Source organism: Anabas testudineus, chromosome 18 (genome assembly GCF_900324465.2).
Source record: "Anabas testudineus chromosome 18, fAnaTes1.2, whole genome shotgun sequence".
Classification (NCBI taxonomy): Eukaryota; Metazoa; Chordata; class Actinopteri; order Anabantiformes; family Anabantidae; genus Anabas; species Anabas testudineus.
This window is the reverse complement of record NC_046627.1, coordinates 6930175-6946640: the sequence shown is the minus strand read 5'-3', so window position 1 is coordinate 6946640 and position 16466 is coordinate 6930175. Positions and strand designations below refer to the sequence as shown.

The 16466-nt window shown below is 38.4% G+C and overlaps 3 protein-coding genes across 4 annotated transcripts in view; all 3 read right to left on the bottom strand.

Annotated features, from left to right (window-relative positions):
• LOC113168720 (NLR family CARD domain-containing protein 3-like) overlaps nucleotides 1-16466 on the bottom strand; it is a 434580-nt gene that overhangs the window by 201388 nt on the left and 216726 nt on the right. The gene's annotated exons all lie outside the window — the stretch shown is intronic.
• Nucleotides 1-16466, bottom strand: part of LOC113168719 (NACHT, LRR and PYD domains-containing protein 3-like) — a 174448-nt gene that overhangs the window by 110631 nt on the left and 47351 nt on the right. The gene's annotated exons all lie outside the window — the stretch shown is intronic.
• LOC113168158 (general transcription factor II-I repeat domain-containing protein 2A-like) lies at nucleotides 6512-11396 on the bottom strand. Of its 2 annotated transcripts, XR_003299345.2 has the most exons (3): nucleotides 10351-11396; nucleotides 9822-10059; nucleotides 6512-7937 (listed from the first exon to the last, which is right to left on the bottom strand). XR_003299345.2 is itself a non-coding variant. In XM_026369165.2 (2 exons), exon 1 carries the CDS (start codon nucleotides 11351-11353, stop codon nucleotides 10355-10357), a length of 999 nt encoding a protein of 332 aa, XP_026224950.1. In that variant the 5' UTR covers nucleotides 11354-11396; the 3' UTR covers nucleotides 6512-7937; nucleotides 10351-10354. The 2 variants fall into 2 exon arrangements, 1 of the variants encoding a protein (XP_026224950.1); XM_026369165.2 differs by lacking the exon at nucleotides 9822-10059.

Here is a 16466-nt window from a genome sequence, read left to right as displayed (position 1 = left end):
CTGGTGTCATGTGGTTCTACTCTGATACTTAACATACTGTACCTCTTCTGAGTGTCGTTCTCTGTTCTACTGTTTTAAACCACAAAGGAAACCACCAAGTATTCAAAGAGTAGGCCTAAAGGGTCAAAGACCTCTGGATGTACTGAAATGACAATTTGTTACAGCATTTGGTTTAAGATGAGGAAACAGAGACAAAAATACAGAACTGTATCATTTATTGTTATTTGATGTTGTACTAGTAGTCATATCACCTCCTGCCTTCCACCAATATTAGATAAACTCCAGTTTGCTTACAGGCTGAAAAGATCCACAGAGTTATTAAAGTGTGACATTAGTGAGGCTACAACCAGTAAAACATTAAAACAGCTGGTTACATTGAATTTAATGTTATTGTCCAGATTAAAGAGGAGAAAAAATTAGGTTAAACGGAGAAAAAACACCTGACTGATTAAATCCACCAGTGTGGACAGATCATTGTGTTGATATATTAAACTGTTGAGCTGCAGATCCTGAAGTGAACACAGTGTGTGTGTCAGACTGAGTTATTGGATTTCAGCCATATCTGAGTGCAGCTGCCAAAAAAAACATCCACACATTATACAACACACACTTGTAGTTTTACTTCCAAACTGCAGCTCATATGGAGTCCTCAGTAGAGACGGTATTATTGTTTTTTCACACATTTCTCTTGTTCTCTCTCTGGCTTTGGAAGGTGAGGACTGTGTGTGTGTGTGTGTGTGTGTGTGTGTGTGTGTGTTTGTGTGAGTGAGTGGTCAATCTGAAACTTTTAACTTTTATTTCTATTCAAACAGACTGAGGTTAACATATGTGTGATGATGTCAACTGAAATATTGTTATTTTGGTAAAATTGCATAGTTTTAAATTTTTTTTACTGATAGTTAAAATTATGTTAAGATTCAGAATTACATCAGACAGGGTTCATGACTCTTGAGAGCAGAAACATTTAAAAAATGTAGATACAGTGTTTTAACTGAAAGCAGATTTAATTTAAGCGGCATCGTGTCAACATTCAGAAAGTCGGACTCACATATATTTTGTCTTTCAGTCTTTTCAGTTTGTTATGTTGATGTTTTTTTGCAGCAGATCTTGTTTCCTCCTGAGTTTTAAACACTGGATAAAAACCAGTCAAACAGTTTGATGATTGTTAACACATCCTCTGTGTAGTGTTGTTGAACAGCTCTGGTTTTAGTTTTAGCTGTGGCTGAAACACAGTGACTCAGAATCACCCATCTGCCACCATACAGCCAGAACCAGAGGCTGCATAAAGATAAGTCTCCCTAGCAGGGGGCAGAATATGATCACAAGAGCGGTCCTCAAAGTAAAAGAAAATAGAACCATCTGACTTCAAGTCAGGTTTGATCCACTCCAACAGTCGAATAATAGCTTCTCTGGGAATCTGACACTGAAGGACTATGTCGTCTCCAGGTTTCACTTTCACCTAAACAAAAACCAAAAAGGAAACTCAGACAGAACTAGAAAACAGTTTTAGTCTCATTCATATACTGTTGTGAAGTTGAGTGTCCACTGTGAACAAAGCTCTAGCTCCAACTCTTAATGTGAACAGATTTCAAAATGCTCGCCATAAGAAAACAGCCCAGGTTTTTTCTGCATGCTCGACACTATGAGATACGACCATCATCAGTCTATTAACAGACTTTGGCCGACAGTCCACAGTGATGCTCACCAGCTCAATCATTATCAAACTGTTTGACTGGTTTTAATCAGTGTTTAACACTCAGGAGGAAACAAGATCCTACTGCAGAAAAACATCAACATAACAACCTGAAAAGACTGAAAGACAAAATATATGTGAGTCCAACTTTCTGAATGTTGACACGATGCTGCTTAAACTAAATCTGCTTTCAGTTAAAACACTGTTTCTACATTTTTTAAATGTTTCTGTGCTAAGAGTCGCTAAGAGTCATGAACCCTGTCTCTTCCCGCCCTGTTCAGTAGGTTGAAACAAGTTCAGATCCAGTTCATACTGAGGGGAAGTTTTCAAACTCTTATGTGACCTAAAAGAAAACTCCCAGTATCATTAACCATGGAGCAGAACAACTCCTACAGACTATACTTGTTAATATAATCAAATGTGTTCATCTGGACCAATCAAATGTACAATAATCTTCATTTGTTTTACATTTTCATTTAGTTTGAGCTACAGTAGCACAATGGTGTAGTGGTTAACACCATCACCACAGATGATTTGATGCACAGATGGGTTCTGTGGTTGGATTCACTGGAAATTAGGCTGTTACTCTGCTGCAGCAGCTGCAGAATCTTATCTGTGGTCACTGCACAGGAAGTAAACAAAAACCTGCTTGTGGGTTTCAGATCATTTTATGTTAAAACATTTCTTGATTCTTGATTTTACTGTTTCTACTAAGTTAGTCAGTTTGAGTCACACACTCACCAAGAACAAGAAGGGACTTTAGAGATTCAATCCCTCTGGGATTATTAAAGTTTTTTTAATCTTCTTGGTGATTTTGGGACTCAAATGGAAACTTCCCACAGCTGCTCTCGTTAGTCACAAACATCGGGGCTAAAGAAATATTCCCTAAATGGACCCTTTCCCACACTTCACTGCAGGAAACTAAAGTCAGGGTTTCTTGCTACTGTTTTGTTAAAGTTGTGGAAAGACACAAAGGAAACTAGTGCGTATCTCAGGACTCAGCAAAAACTTATCACATTCAACCTGGTCTGAGATTAACTCTGATCATCAGGAAAAAAGCTGAAGAAGTTAAAATGTACATGTGGTTACTCAGCAGAATTTTGAAGATGGGACAACTTCCCTTTCACCTTTCTGACGACATTGAACAAAGACTTTTCTGTTCAGAGTGAAGCAGAGACACCAACACATCATTTGATAATCAAACACGATGCAAAGTGCTGGAAAATAATGTGGCTCAGCATGAAGAGGGATCAGAAAGTAGATGTGGTTGTTATGTCCTCTGACAGACGAGTCTCTCTGTGTCTCAAACACGAATACAGGTTCATCATCACTGCAACTCAGAACAGAAATGTACAACTAAAGCTTTCCTATCCTGCAGGATCGATTTATATATGGTCCATTATGACTGTAATGCATTTCTTCCTTCCTCTAACAGCTGTTCACCATCAGCCTGTTTCCAGACTGCATTATGGTCTGGCTCTTTAAAGGGTGATGATGCACATGGTGCTGGTCTCTGCTTTTTTCCATGGAGACAAAGGGACTTTGACCAGGTGAGTATTGTTTCCCTAAAGTGATTATCTTGTTGCAACAGATGGGTGGAAAATCCCACGTGATCATCATTAGATCCTCACTCCAGATGGTAACCAAGGTGTTCGTTTCCTCAGGCTGAACAGATAAACACACATGATCCTCTGTAAGTTTCCCTAAACAGGAATTCACCTGAAATAACATGACTTCACTTGTTTAGCAGTTTTACAACCATCACTTTCATTCTGACTGTCGTCACACCTCAAGCTTTATTTTTATTTCTTATTTCAAACAAAAAAACAATTCATGTTCAAATTTTTCTGACCAAATGACTCAAATCAAATGTTTCCACAGATATATGAAGAATCAGATTCTTTTTCCAATCAGATGTAAGTCTCTTTCATATGAGGTTCTACTGTAAATCTTTTAGTGTCAACTTCTCACAGGGAGTTAAAATGATAGTGAAAGAGAAGAAAGAACCTCTGAGCAGAAGTTGTGTTTAAAAAGTAATATATAAAAATGTAAATATAACATGAATTTTTGATTTTAAAAAAACTTATATAAGTGACAGAAAGTGCAACACAAAAGCATAAAACCTTACAAGATCACGTCTGTGCAAAATTACAAAATCACATCACATTTCAACTTTCAATCAGAGAAAGAAGCTCTGTGAGATTAAACATCAATAACGATCTCTACTGTCTCTTTAAAATACCTCGTACTCCTTGTGTGTGTAGGTGAATCTTAGGACGAACAGTCTCACTAGTTATCCAGAAAGAAAGTTAGTAATAGAAGAAGGATTTGTCCTCCAGGGTGGTTTCACTTCACATCTGACCTGAGTAGAAGTAGAGAAGCTTGGAAAAGATACTAAGAAGTTTAGCTCTGCTGCTGCTGCTGCGTCACAGTGACGCCTCAGTAGAAACAAACTCCAGTGTTGACGAGAAGCGATGACTTCCTGTTTGGTTAAAGTCATTTCATGACATTAACTGTTATATTGGACTGCCTGCTGCCTACACAGCATGTAATCACCCATATGAGGATGGGTTCCCTGTTGAGTCTGGTTCCTCTCAAGGTTTCTTCCTGTTGCCTTCTCAGGGAGTTTTTTCTTGCCACTGTCGCCCTCGGCTTGCTCATTAGGGACAATCTGATTTCATGATTCATACACATACACTGTTCATGTACTGTTCTTTGGTTGTGTAAAGCTGCTTTGTGACAATGTCAATTGTAAAAAGCGCTCTACAAATAAAATTGAATTGAATTGAATTTCAGGCGTCCTGATGTTCACCGTCTCTTTCAGAAGCAGGTTTATATTTAGTCTGCTTCAGATGTTTCTTTTTGAAGATCAGAAAACTAACGACAACAACAACAACAACAACAACAACCAGAAGCACAGAAACTGACAGAACCACAGCTACGTCCTTCTTTTCTCCATCCTCGTCTCCTCCAGCTGTGTGACCTGCAGATGAGAAGCAGCAGTGAGTCAGCAGGTGTCAGGTAGGTGATGAGTGAAGAACACAACAGAATCCATTTCCTCTTCAAACTCCTGTCAGACATTATCTACTGCACTTTGATCCCATCACTCATACCAGCTGTTTTCTACAAAGTCTCATCAACACCAACATCTGATCTGGCTTCATCTCCAGGCTTCACTTTCACCTGGTCTAAACAACAACAGAAAAGAAAACTCAGACATAACTAGAAAACAGTTTTAGTCTCATTCATATACTGTTGTGAAGTTTGGTGTCCATGGTGAACAAAGCTACAGCTGTAACTCTTAATGTGAACAGATTTTAAAATGCTCGCCTAAGAAAACAGCCCAGGTTTAAGTTTCCTCTTCTAAGTTTTTTCTGCATACCGACACTGTGACATACGACCATCATCAATCTATTCCTGGACAATCCCTCCCACCCACTGCACAGTGTGTTGGTTAGACAGAGGAGCACATTCAGCCAAAGACTTATTAACATTAAATGTTCCACAGAGAACCACAGGAGATCTTTTCTACCTGTGGCCATCACTCTGTACAATTCCTCCACCCCTTACAGAGGAGGTTACAGACAGTATCCATCCATCTTTTCATTTATTTGCTGTGAATCTATATATTTTGACCCAATTTCATTTATCTATTTTACACTTTCTGTGTGTATATATATATATATATATATATATATATATATATATATATATATATATATATATATATATATATATATATATATATATATATATATATATATTATATATTATTATATATATATATATATTTTTTTTATGTATTGATGTTATTGTGTATTTATGTTATTTCCAGGTTGTGTTTGCTTTTCTTTCTGTCTGTTTTGAGAACAATGGTAATGAGGCAAAACAATTTCCCTCTGGGATTAATAAAGTTTTTTGAATCTTTGAATCTTGAATTAAATCTTTAACAGACTATGGTCGACAGTCCACAGTGAGGCTCACCAGCTCAGAGCTGATTTCAGCTCAAACATGTATGGTTGGATTTCAAAACTTAATATTTAGCATGATACAAACAACAGTCATACATACACAGTCATTACCACAAACATGTAGACAGCACACCAAACATCCACCCCCCAGGATAAAAGGCCCAATTACTCTGTCTGGTGTAAATGTCTCAGAGACGTGTTTCATTAAGATGTTGATTTGTTGTGTTATTGTCGTCCTTTTACTAAATTTCTATTGTAAATTCAAGATTGCTTAAGTACATGAAATTGTTCAGGATTTAATTTAATACTGCGTCTTATGAAGAAAGAGACTGATAAAGAGAGAGAGAACGAGAAAATAAAAACTCCAAAGACATCTGTATGATGTGTGATCAGCATTTCTTTGGACCAGTGTAGCTACAGTAAGGCTGTAAACAAGTCAAGAAAGACGATTACTAAATAACAAGCAGAAAATATTTCTAATTTTGCGATTGACACTATTTTATTCATGTTATTAATTATTATTATTATTATTATTATCATTATTATGTTCCAGTTTTTCTCGAAATCAGCTGCTGAGCAGAGAAAAAAAGTAACTTACAAATATCTATATTTATGAGGTCGATCAAACTCAAGCTACAGTACTGTGTCTCAGTTTCTTGACTCACTTTACTGATGCAGCCACAAATAATTTAAGGTTAAATAACAGCATAACTTGAAGAGACTGAGATGTAGAACAAGCAGCTGTCACACCCTCCTTCCTTCAGTCCCTAACATTCAGCATCTGTCCACCAGATGCCCTCAATATCAGCCAAGTTAATCCAACTAAAAATCACTGTATCATCAGAGATGTGATTGGCTCAGAAGTAAAGTAAACAAGTTTGAAACCTCCTTGTTCCAAACAGAAAACTGAGACTGGGAAATGATTCAACTTTCAGTGGGACAATGATGCAAAGCACAGAGTCTAACATATTTGTCCTGAACGTGGTGGGAGTTGAATTTCCCTGTAGTTTTTATGAGCTTCATGCCTCTCCACAGAGTAGCAGCACAAGAAGAATTTATGTTTGTTGTGGGCGAAATCTGTACTTGCTTCTCAAAAGTATCTTGTGTCTGGTGCTGAAATGTCTGTGGCTCCTTCCCAACTATGATGACATATTCATAGTCAAGACTCTGAACCTGGCAACATCAGGTCCTTGAAGTGTGAACACTCTCAAAAATGTGCTGTTTTGCTTTGAACAAGGCCTCGGTTGAGGTCACAGTCAGTATCAGTCCATCCTTGAGCTTCAGTGCTAAAATTAATCCAGCATCCGTAAACTGGTCTAAAACAACAAACAAATGGATGTTTACTGGATCACTCCAGTAATAAACTGAGACAAAACATATCATTCTTCTCCTGAAATCCCTATATGCTGGTATTGTCTTCACACTGAAAACGTCCTTCATCACCAGGAGATGCTGGGAAGAGTGTGAGGGTGGTATGCAGCGCTCCCCTGTTGTCTTGTCTAGAATCATGTTTTGTTACTCTACTGTGCTATGCAGTGGAAAAACATGAGCACTAAACACAAGCCACACACACTGTAAGTCAGTTCAACTGTCTGCTGTTGTAAGACCAGAGTGGTACACACATTTACACCATTTGCTGCATTTCTTCAGTGTGCCAACAAATAAAAATAAGTCACAACTTGCAGACACAGCAACAGTCCATTCCCGTGTTGTCCATTCCCTGTGTTTCCAGGTGTGTTACCTGCAGAGTACGAACAGGTGTCAGGTGGCTGATGACTGAGGATCACAACAGAATCTATTTTCTCTTTTTACAAACTCATGTCAGCTTATAGCTCCTGTACAAATACTGCAACCTCTTAAACACAACAAGGTAGATATGTTGGTGAAGATTCTCATTCATCCAGGTGAAGTTATCTGGAAGTTGAGTCATGACACCTGGACTACAGACTGATAACAACTCATAATAATACTGATGGGTCCAGACTTAATAACAACTCTTTTCTTTCATGTTGTGTCCTGATGAACTCTGCACTCGTACGTTCCAGCATCACTTCTGATCACGTTCTTCAGGATTAAAGACAGGTTACCATCCTTTATCTGACTGTCCACCAGCTCCACATGGTCCTTAAAAGACAGATAGGTTTTATCTGACTGTTTGTTCCTGTAGAAGAACACGTATTCAGACTCCAGGTCAAGTCTGCTGACGGCGCTGCTGGAAGTTCGACAAGGCAGAATGACATTCAGTCCAAGACGAGCTGTGATGTTCTGCTGACCTGACAAAGAATCAAGAACAGAAAAGATTAATCTAATTGGGAATGAGAACAGTTCTAATGGCCAAAGAATTAGTAAAGTGTTGTTTCATCAGCTTTTGTAAAGGATTTTTTCCTTCACCAGTGAAATAATTCTTCTGTCATCCGCCAATTGTTTTCTATGGTATTTCCTGGATCTTTTGAGTTCCTGCTTTTAACAATGTAGGAAATAGTTGACTACAACACTCAGTGTTTGTTTTGGCTTCAGCCTGATGATGGTTTGTTCACTGGAACTTAAAATCAAATCCATTTATTTTTACCTACTGACCCAAAACAAATTGTATGATCAGTTTATTTATTCAACTATTATATTATACCAGCTAAAATAAAATGAACATCTCAAAATGTCCATGACAAAGTCAATGAAGACATTCAAGAATTTCCACTGCAGCTGCGTAATGAGACTTAATTTTTTAGAGATTCTTGTTACTAATGATAAATGAGTCAGTTTAGTATTTGTTTAATTGTGGCTCATGAAGAAAACTGATGAGAGCAGAGCCACAATTTTAAAGCAGTGGCTGTAGAAAAATAAGACATTAAAGCAGATTAACAGCAGCAGTGAAAAAGCCTGAGTTTGATCTTGGGTTGTTCTAATGGACACTATTTAGTAATAATTTATTCATTTAAATTAAAACATACCTATCATTTATCTGTAGACTGGATTAAAAACTATAACTCAACTCTCTAATTTGGATGAATTCCAGTTTAAATGTCTGAATCGTTTTTGCACATTGGCATGTTTTGATATATACAGGAATGAAGAGTCTATAATGACAAGACAAGTCAACTACTGCTCTGAAAGTTCAACTTTGTTACCGTCTGAGTTTTAAAGGTAAGGTGCAGGAACAACGTATAGTGTTTCTCTCAGCCAAACAAAGACACAAGTCTTTAATGGTTTAAGGTGTTTGTTGCCAGAGAAGTATAGTTCACACCACAGAATAGTTTTTGGTTCAGTGTCATGAAATCACAGGTAATGGACAAAACAAAGTCCTGATCCAACTACAAGAAAAGATGAAGTGATGCAGAACAAAGTGCAGTCAAAGGAAGTTGTTAGTAGTAGTTTTTAATAACTGTGATAATTATCATGTTGTCTTTGTAGGTCCTCATGGTAAAGTTCATATATATAAAAGTCACAATAAGACACCTGCACATTTTCCTTTTTACCCATCCTGTGTAAAATGCTGTTTTGTGCTGTCGACACTGAAAAGTCAAACAGGTCACTAGAACTTCCAGGTCTTACACATGTAGGAGTTAACATCAGACCTGTCTGTTAAAGACACCACAGAGACTGACTGTTCAACTTAACTATGTAGATTCTGGTACCTGGACTCTTTCCTATTTGATTCACTACTCATCCAAAGAGCAAAAGAAAAACTTTGTAATAGCTGATCGTCCACATCAACAAACCACAATGTTGAATTTATTCTGAAGACACAGTTTCCACCATCCACACTCAGCTTCAGTTAATATCGTGCTGTGGTCTCTGGGTGATGTGAAAATAAAAAGAAGTGAAGCAGGTTCAGTTATATAAGTGTTGTAGGACGGACGCTGCTGTTTCCCTGGTGTCTGTCCTAAAAATGTGACCAGTGTTTGGTTGATTTCTCTGAATTAATAACATTTATAAAAACACTCTTTTTCTTGTAATACAGTGTTTTACACTCCAGTTGATAGTCAGTTCATTTTCTGAAACATGTTAAGTAAAAGTGTTTTTAATGCATTCAGTGAGTGCATAAAGTGAGCTCTGTTTGTGGAGCTGAACAGTCAGAGTTCACCTAAAAAAACTAAAACTAAAAACGACTTACTGCATGAAAACACAGTGTTTATGATAAAACATAAGTTTCAACTCACCGTTAGACTGAAGAAACAACACAGTCAGCAGCACAGAGCAGCAGAGAACAGCTGGAAACATGGTCAAGTAGAAACTACTGAATTATTCTGTTCACATTATCAAACAGAACAAACTGTTTAACAGCACAGATGGAAGAAGAAGAGAAACATCCACAACTCTGCAGAGGATTTGGTCTGAAGGGAGATCGGATCTGGTCTCGCCCCTTTGACGTCAGAGATCAGCTGTTGGCTGCAGACACTGTAGGCCAGGGGTGGGCAATTAATTTTTATCAGGGGCCGCATGAGAAGCCTGAATTGTGTCAGAGGGCCACCAACTTTCTTTCATTGTAAAATACTTAAATTAAATATTTTGAATACCTGGTACTGATAATCAGAAGAATAAAGCACTCTGTAAATATGTATATTAGGTTATGTGAAACTGTGGTCTATTGGTTAAATAAGAAAAACAATTATTGAACCAGTGCAATTTATTTTTTAACTTGTTAATCTCCACAAACAATAACTTGTAATGCTTTCCACCTCATGTTACCTCTTCAGTGAGAATAATCCAGTCTGTTCTGGGCTTGAACAAGGGCATTGAAATCTGGCGGAATGTCTGAAGTGGCTATGCGAAGGACAGCTGAGAGGTGGTCATCAGTCATAGAGGATCTGTGTTTGGATTTGTTGAACTTCATAACTGAGAATGTCTGTTCACATTGATAGGTAGATCCAAAGAGGACTAGGATCCTCTGAGCATGCCTCCTCAGGTGTGGAAAGTTCTCCTCTTTGAGGGCGGAGTAAAAGTCCAGCAGTGAGACTGACTTGAAGTGATCTGCCAGATGTGCGTCAGACTGCAGATCAATGAGTTCCATCTGAACTTCACTTGGTGCATCATCCACACTGCAGTTGAAGGGAGAAGAAACCATGTGCATTTCACTCTCAAGAGTTTTGAAATCTTGAAATCGCCTTGAAAACTCTGCATGCAATGCTTCTAACATGGTTGAGTACTTTTGGAGGTGATCACCTGATCTTTTGGCTTCCTTAAGTGTTGGCAAGTGGGTCAGAATGTTGTCCTTCACTTGGCTTGAGAGAAGCTGCAGTTTTCTCATGAAAGCCTTCCCTGCACTGTACATCTCATGCACAAAAAGGCCCTTGCTCTGCATTTTGACATTTAGTTCGTTCATTAGTGCAGTCACATCCACAGCGAATCCGAGGTCTGCCAACCAGTTGTTATCTGAAAGTTCTGGGATGTCATGACCTTTCTGAATACAGAACTCCTGAATCTGGTCTCTCAGGTCCCAGACACTTTTCAGAACCTTGCCAAGGCTGAGCCACCTAACAGTGCAGTGATAGCTTATGTCACCATGTTCAGCCTCAGTTTCCTCCAACAAAGCCTCGTTACAGTGCGTCGGGAGAGGGAAACGTTCCCAAATGCGCCTTTTTTCTCTGGGCACATCAGCGCAGCAGAGTCTTAATAAACTCTCCGTCGGAAAACGCCTTACTTTTTCTGGCGATTTTGTGAGAAATGACATAACTTGTCCTGACGGCTGCATCTCTGGGAGTGTGAAGTTTAGTGAAAAATCCTTGTTGGGTTTGTAGTTTTGAAAGCAATGCATCAGACTCCCTTGCACGCTCTTCACCAGACAGATTTCTGTATTTATCTTCATGCTTGGTGGTGTAGTGGCGATTCAAATTATATTCTTTAAACACAGCAACCTGTGTACCACAGACTAAGCACACTGCTTTGCCTTTAATTTCTGTAAAGAAATATCTGGAAGTCCATGTTTTGTTGAAAATACGGCATTCGTTATCAACTTTTCTTTTCTTGGGGATAACCTGGCGAACAGCATCACCTTCACTCACACACGTGTATACGCGAGTGAAGGTGCTACGTCTACGACGTGCCTACGTAGCGACGTAACGCTTTTCAAAATAAAATTTCAAAATAAAATTTCAAAATAAAAGTTAAAAAAAAGTTTAATTTATGGTGTTTATGATTGGCCTCACGCGGGCCGGACAGGGACGTACAAAGGGCCGGATGTGGCCCGCGGGCCGTAATTTGCCCAGGTTTGGACTAAAGGCTAAAAACCAACATCAGCTTTCAGGGAACACCAGGTTCAAAGTGTTGAAAGCAGCAATTGGTGAAGATGATGATGGAAGAGATTGTCAACAAAACTAAAAGCAGTTCAAATATATCGTAAGTTACTTAGTGAAAATGATTTAGTTCAATTTACTATTCCCCATATCAAACATGAAATCCCACACTAACATACCTACATACAGAGAACTTCACATACAGTTAGCCTGCTACAGATCCTAGATGTTAGTCTTGCTAAACACAGGCCTGATTCCAGGAGAGGAACTTGAACTTTATCAGAAATCATCCAGAAGAGCTGAAATCCACCAGGAGCTGGAGGTGTGGAGTAGGAGAGAAGTGCTGAGAAGAGTCTCTGTGACGAGTCCTCCACGCTGATCACAGACCTGGATGAAGGAACTCAGTCCTGATTCACTGGAACTGGACTTTTTTCAGGTGATGACGATGAAAAGTCAAACAAGGCCGTGCTGTCATCAGACTTCCCGGTCTCAAACACTTCCAGCAAACTGAAGTGACCTGGAGAACTGCAGACTGATCTGCCTGATTTCTCTACTTAAAGGCTCTTGTCAGTTCAGGGCCGTTGTTGATCGACTGTTTCTCACCTCCCTCACTGGATGTTGTTGTTGTTTGTTCTAGATTTGACATTGATTCTAGATCAGTTCTGTTGTTGTTCACTGCTGATGTCAGTTTGACTCTGTGACCTTTGGTACATCAATAAAGTGTCGTCTTATCTTATCTCACCTTTTGACTGTCTTGTTTTTTACTCTCCTGTACCTCCTTCATTGTTCTCAGGAGATTTGGTTTTTCTGGGACTAACACATCAAAAATTATTTCATTATAGTCGATCACAGACACTGAGGTGTTAGTTGTCTTTAAATGATTCATGAAGTGTATTGAACTTCAAACTTCTTATTATCTTGGAACAACTCACAATTGTTCTGTGTCTTTGTGCAGACTTACTATTGCTTCTGTTCTCCTCATGTCCAACGTTATTCCTTCTGTGTTTTGGATATGAGATTTTCACATTTAGTTATTTGTCAGATGCTTTTATCCAAAAACACTTACATGGACATATCAAGGGCTACTTGGTCTTCAGTGTCTCGTCCAAGGACACTTGTAGGACATGTGAGAGGAACTAAGAGTCAAACTCCTGACCCTGTGGTTTGTGGAAAACTACTCTGACAGCTGAGCTACATCTGTTGTTCTAACACTAAACTGCACAGACGTGAGTTTGACTATTGTTGAACTGAAATTAACTAATAATGGTGGAAAAAAATCCACTTCAAAAGAAAACTTTGATATACATGGTTTTACTGGACGAGAAGAAACTGTCATTTTAAAAGTAGGTCGTCACACAAAGGCAGCGTAGTACAAGGTAGAAAACTGTGTTTTAAAGCATAATTCACTTCAATTAGTCTAATTAAGTGCAAAAGCTTCAGATTTGTAGTGAAGTACAAATTGTTGAGTAAATGTACCGAGTTCCATGTTCCACATCAGACAGTTACAGCTCCTCTCTTCCCATATTCCACCAGTGTAAATGATCAGTGACTCGTCCTTCTGGTAGAACAGCTCGTTTCTCAAGTTCCCAGTTTTCAGATTTAAATATGGATGTTAATTGGTTCTAAACATGTACAAGGAGCACAGGGAAAGGCTGGCTCGTATTTCTGGTCTGATCTACGAGGAGAGCCGCAGTGTGTTGAAGGGGTTTCTGGAGAACTTGTTCTTGTCCTTCACTTCTCATTGAACTGTTGTGTTTGTTGAATTTGCATGATGCTCATATAAATACACCGTCACAGCGAGTCGGACTTGATCCTTTGAAGCAGCTCCAGAGGAACCAAAATGCCGGATCCCGTGAAAGGTTGGATTGTTCTCCATATTATTGTAGCACACTTGGTGATGGACAAACACAACGAGGCTGTGGATGAAGAAGGGACGGAACAAGTGCAGCATGATGGTGATGTGTTCAGATGGTTTGGGTTTGATTCTGTACTGTCATCTGTCTGTGCCAGCGTCCCTCACATTTCCCTCTGCGATGAATCAAGTCTCCAACTGGGGATGTTCTTCAAACTCTAATATTAAAGTCACACATGACCTCAACCCTCAATAGTCAGTTTTTGTTTAACAGCCAAAAAAGCAATCAGTGAAACTTTAACAAATTTAGAAACATTAAAAAATATTTTAGAAACAGATTTTAATGGAATTATTCTTTGAATAAACTACATTCATACACATTTGTTAAATGTCAGATGTAAAATTCATGTTTAGAAGAAATGTGATCTCCAAAGAAATGTCACCAGGTGCTGGATGGATCAGACTAAGTCCAGAAATGGAACTGATTAATTAGTTGTTTATTTGTCTACAGTGATTCTGTTGCAGTTCACACATATCAGCGGTTCTAATAAGTCACTGTATGTTTTCTATGACTATACCGACCTGTTATTTAGTCGTCAATCACATTATATGAAACAAAGAAAGTTAAATCTGTTCCAGTGACGTCTTGTGATAAAAATATATCTCACCTCTGATTCCTGCTGTTTTGACAGTGCTGTTTGAATAAGGGGAGAACTGTTAATAATGAATCCAGTAAGAAGCCATAACAGACAATAAAATGTCAACGTTGATCCAGTTTTCACATTTTTCAAGTATTTAGTTGTTTGTACAGTGAGTGAAATAAGTATTGAACACGTCTCCATTTTTCTCACTAAATATATTAATAAAAGTTCTTTTTACAGGAGATTTTCACCAGATGCTGGTAACAACCCATGTAATCCACACATGTAAAGACATCAAACCATATATGTCCAAAGATGAAGTTCTGTACAATAATGTGAATTGACAGTGATAAAAGTATTGAACACACTTACTGGAATTTATTTAAGACTTTGTACAAAAACCTTTGATGTAATTTCAGCCTCAAGACTCCTCCTGTATGGAGAAACTAGTCGAGTGTGTTGCTCGGTGTGATTTTGGTCCATTCTTCACACAAACAGTCTTCAAATCTTCTCTAAACTCTGATCTTTAGTTCTTTCCATACATTTCATTGGACTCTAATCAGGTGATTGTCTGGGCTGGGCCACTCCAGCAGCTTTACTTTCTTTCTCTGAAACCAGTTGAGAGTGTCCTTAACTGTGTGTTTGGGTTTTTAACAACATCTGGTGAAGATTTCATGTGAAAAGCACTTTTAGTTTTATATTTAATGAAAAGAATGACAAAGTGCTTAGTACTTATTTTACCCTCTGTATCTGTATCGGCCCATATTACAGCTTGTTCTTATTTATGTTTTTATTTCATCATTCATTCATTTGCCAGTTGTCCTCTGGTCCCACATTGTGTGAACTACGGTCTGAAATCAAGTTCAATCCGTTCACTATTGGTCAGCACCTCCTCAGTCAGTCATGATTAAAAATAGTAAATGGTATTTATTTATTCAATTTATGGCTCTAGACGTGATCTTGGGTGAAAAATAAAAACTGTTTCCACCTGGTTTTGAACTGGAGACCTTTCACATGTGATGTAAATGTGATAAACACAACACTACAGAATCCACATGAGATGTCAGGTTTAGGAACATTTAATAATTAACTGTGCACGAAGATGCTGCACGACTTTCACAGTCCAGATAAAATGACTGTTCTTCAGTAAAACTATATACAAACTAATTAAAGAGAATGTAAATTGAGGCATATTAGACTATAAATATGGCTCCATCTGAGATTCTGGTCCAATAATAAAGATGTAAGTGATAAAATAAGGTGTGAAAACCCTGAAAAGGTCCAGTGTGGCTGATTCCAGTGAACAGACTCCCTCTGAGAGCGCTGGTCCAGTGGAGCTGTTTCTTCCAAACTAACAAATGTCTGGTGACAGGTTGTGATGAGGACGAGACAGCACCTGCTGCTGGACTGTTACCGCTCCAGACAGGTGAGAGACCAACTGAACAGGGAGGGTTTTAATATCCAACTAAATATGAAATCTGGAATATACGGTCTCTGCCAAGAACCTGTGTCCCATGAAGAAGGAAACCTTTTCTATTTCATCATTAGCATCACTAACGTCCACATCTGGAAGACAAGCGGAAAAATGGTGTTGGAACAGAACATGATCTGCAGCAAGTCCAGTTTCCAGCAAACAACATTTGTGGGAGAACAGTTTGATAACGACCTCCTCCTCTGTTCTTTATCTGTCTGTTAACTATCAAGTGAGTCCTATTCAATGGGACTTGTTTGGTCTGTTTGAATTATTACATGGCTGCAAATCTTTCCAGTTGATCCTTGTTATTGTTGATACAAATATTTATTGGTGTTGAAATATTACAAATGTGCATTTTATTCACAGACTAAAGAATATGTCAAACGATGATGATTGATGAGCCGACAGTTTAGTAAGTTCATCTAATCACTGTGGCATCTGAATCTTTAGAAATAAATGAAAAAAGAAACGTTTCTCATTCATTGGTTGTTCTGCTTCTTATATCGACTGATGTAAAACCCTCTCTGACTACAACATGGGCTGCAAATGGACAGTTGAGCTGTTTCTCTGTCCCAGTGGTGAAATCTCAAGTCACATTTTAATGC

Bases quoted from the DNA above. Each gene is read 5' to 3' on its own strand.
- LOC113168158 (XM_026369165.2), bottom strand. From the start codon at position 11,353: ATGCAGCCGTCAGGACAAGTTATGTCATTTCTCACAAAATCGCCAGAA.